The 2,500-nt window shown below is 37.6% G+C and overlaps 1 protein-coding gene across 1 annotated transcript in view; it reads right to left on the reverse strand.

The window, feature by feature from the left end:
* The window catches only part of LOC122243675 (uncharacterized), a 920-nt gene extending 558 nt beyond the window's left edge, over positions 1 to 362 (reverse strand). Inside the window, exon 1 of the mRNA XM_086531970.1 lies at positions 1 to 362. This exon is cut by the window's left edge and continues 558 nt beyond it. Coding sequence (XP_086388096.1) covers positions 1 to 102 — 102 coding nt within the window. The 5' untranslated portion in view covers positions 103 to 362.
* Positions 363 to 2,500: the final 2,138 nt, after the last annotated feature.

The raw sequence follows: 2,500 nt of genomic DNA on the forward strand, positions 1-2,500 counted from the left end.
GTCCTTCCCCAGGTACGTCATCATGAGGCACGAGGGCTCCTCGCTGTACGCCAAGGGCAGAGGGGCTCCTCCGGCGCCCTGCAGCTTCTTCAGCATCTCCATCTCCTCCCTGAAGAGCACCTTGGATCCGGGAGCGGCCACTTTGAAGGCGCACTCCTTGCCCTTGTAGCTCACGCGCAGGACGCGCCCGTACGTGCCCTTCCCGAGGCGGACTTCCTTCCCCTTCAGGAGGAACTTGCACTCCTTGCTCGAGAGATTGGCCACCTACATCTTGGTGAAATCAGCTGTCGTTGGGTCAGAGTCTTTCCGCGACGCTTTGCTTGCTTCTGATGGGCTGTGAGAGCGAGATTTGATCAATCACACTTGCCTTCAGATTTGAGGATTTTGGCGGGAATTCCCAAGTTTTTGTTTTTTGGTAAAGAGGTCGATGCGAAAAATCGAGAAGGAATTGTAGATCATTCTTGTCTTTCCTTTCTTTACCATTAAATACGCTGATTGCTTGTTACATACAGAAGATATGATCGCATACTGATTATTTTTATGAAATATAGTAAATATTTGGTCATTATAAACGTTTATTTATGAAGAACAATAAATGAATGATAAATTAAGAGAATTACTAAGAAATGAAAATAACATCTCGATTGTTTGAGTCTCGGCGCCATTTTGTCTCCAGATCTAAATGCCTTTTTTCACGTCATATTTCACCCGAAATCCTTCTTTCGGACTTAAAACAATAAAATTCAGAACAATTTCATACCGATGGAGAATTTAATAAGTTTAAAACGGGAGAGGAGGGAAGATATGAAGAAAGTAAATTAGGCAGTAAAGAGATGCGAAACATCGAGAATAAATTATATTTAGTGGACGATTTATTTCCTTTAAATGTGCTGATTCCTTGTGAAACATAGTAGATATGACCGCTTACCGACTATTCTAATAAAATATAGTAAATATGCGGTCGTTATAATTATTTACTTTAAAGAAAACACGAAGGAATTTAGATAAGGGAATCACTAAGAAATGAACTGCATCTCGATTATTTGTGTCGTTGCGCCATTTTGTTTTTCAATCTACAAAGTTAGCGCGAGTGAAAAAAAAAAAAAAATATATATATATATATATATACATTGATATACCGCTCTCATATTACATTTCATCCAAAATCATCAGCCAGATTCAAATCATAATGTCTCGTACGATTTCATATTAATTAAAACCTAAATAAATGTCAATATAATGATTATATAAGTAATAATGAAATGTTTTACCAACCGCTTATAAGGAAAGAGCGCCGTGTTACTGATGCATTCCCGACTATATTTTACTCTTTATTCTATCTTTTTACTCTTTATTTTTATTTATTGATTCATTTTTTGTGAGGTGAGAAATACGCCTTTCGGCAAGTAAGACTTCGTCCCCGCCCACACGCGCCCGAGACAAGGAGGATAAAATATGTGAGAGGGTTGGGTAAGCCAATCGTAATTCATAGGAGTTTGTGCACTATTTACGTTTTGCATTTTTAATGAAATGGATTTTAATTATGTTTGTGTGTTTTATCCTCTTCCCTTCTTCGGTAGAAATTTAATCATAGATGGGAAGGATGGTCAGTGTAGCCTAATAATTTATATGAGATAACCATGTACGCTAGGAAATCGAATGTTTGTTTAATTCACGTTCTAAATAAAATTGATTCATCTCACAAATAGTCAAATTCTTGCGATTTTTATTTTCTTTTTGGTTGTGCACGTGTTTGTACTGTATGCGCACATTTGTACTTAACAGTGTGTAGGTCTGTCTTCAAGTATATGTGTGAGTGTCTCTGTGTACATATGGGTTTATTTGACTAAGATATGTGCACTCCCACAAGTATTAAGCCAAGAGTTTCCTTCCTTCTCATATATTTCGAAGACACTTTAGATATTCCTTAATTTCCAATATTTATTCAAAATATTTCTAGGAACGAGACAAACGAGGTATCATAAACAACAGTATTGTCCCTCCTCCTCTCGCCGTTCGTCTGCAAATTACATCTCGATTGTTTGAGTCTCGGCGCCATTTTGTCTCCAGATCTAAATGCCCTTTTTCACGTCATATTTCAACCGAAATACTTCTTTCGGATTTAAAACAATAAAATTCAGAACAATTTCATACCGATGGAGAATTTAATAAGTTTAAAACGGGAGAGGAGAGAAGATATTACGAAGAAAGTAAATTAGGCAGTAAAGAGATGCGAAACATCGAGAATAAATTATATTTAGTGGACGATTTATTTCCTTTAAATGTGCTGATTCCTTGTGAAACATAGTAGATATGACCGCTTACCGACTATTCTAATGAAATATAGTAAATATGCGGTCGTTATAAGTTTAAAACGGGAGAGGAGTTGTGTCACGGAGCGGCCGGCCGTATCACACAACTAGCTCCTTGGTGCTCGTTTGTTTCCTCGACACTTCGCTTTGGAGAAAGAGAGAAAAGGAAATCTTCGCCCTTTTCAAGA

Source organism: Penaeus japonicus, unplaced genomic scaffold (assembly GCF_977035675.1).
Source record: "Penaeus japonicus unplaced genomic scaffold, GWHDUDI00000001_assembly GWHDUDI00000036, whole genome shotgun sequence".
NCBI classification, from domain to species: domain Eukaryota; kingdom Metazoa; phylum Arthropoda; class Malacostraca; order Decapoda; family Penaeidae; genus Penaeus; species Penaeus japonicus.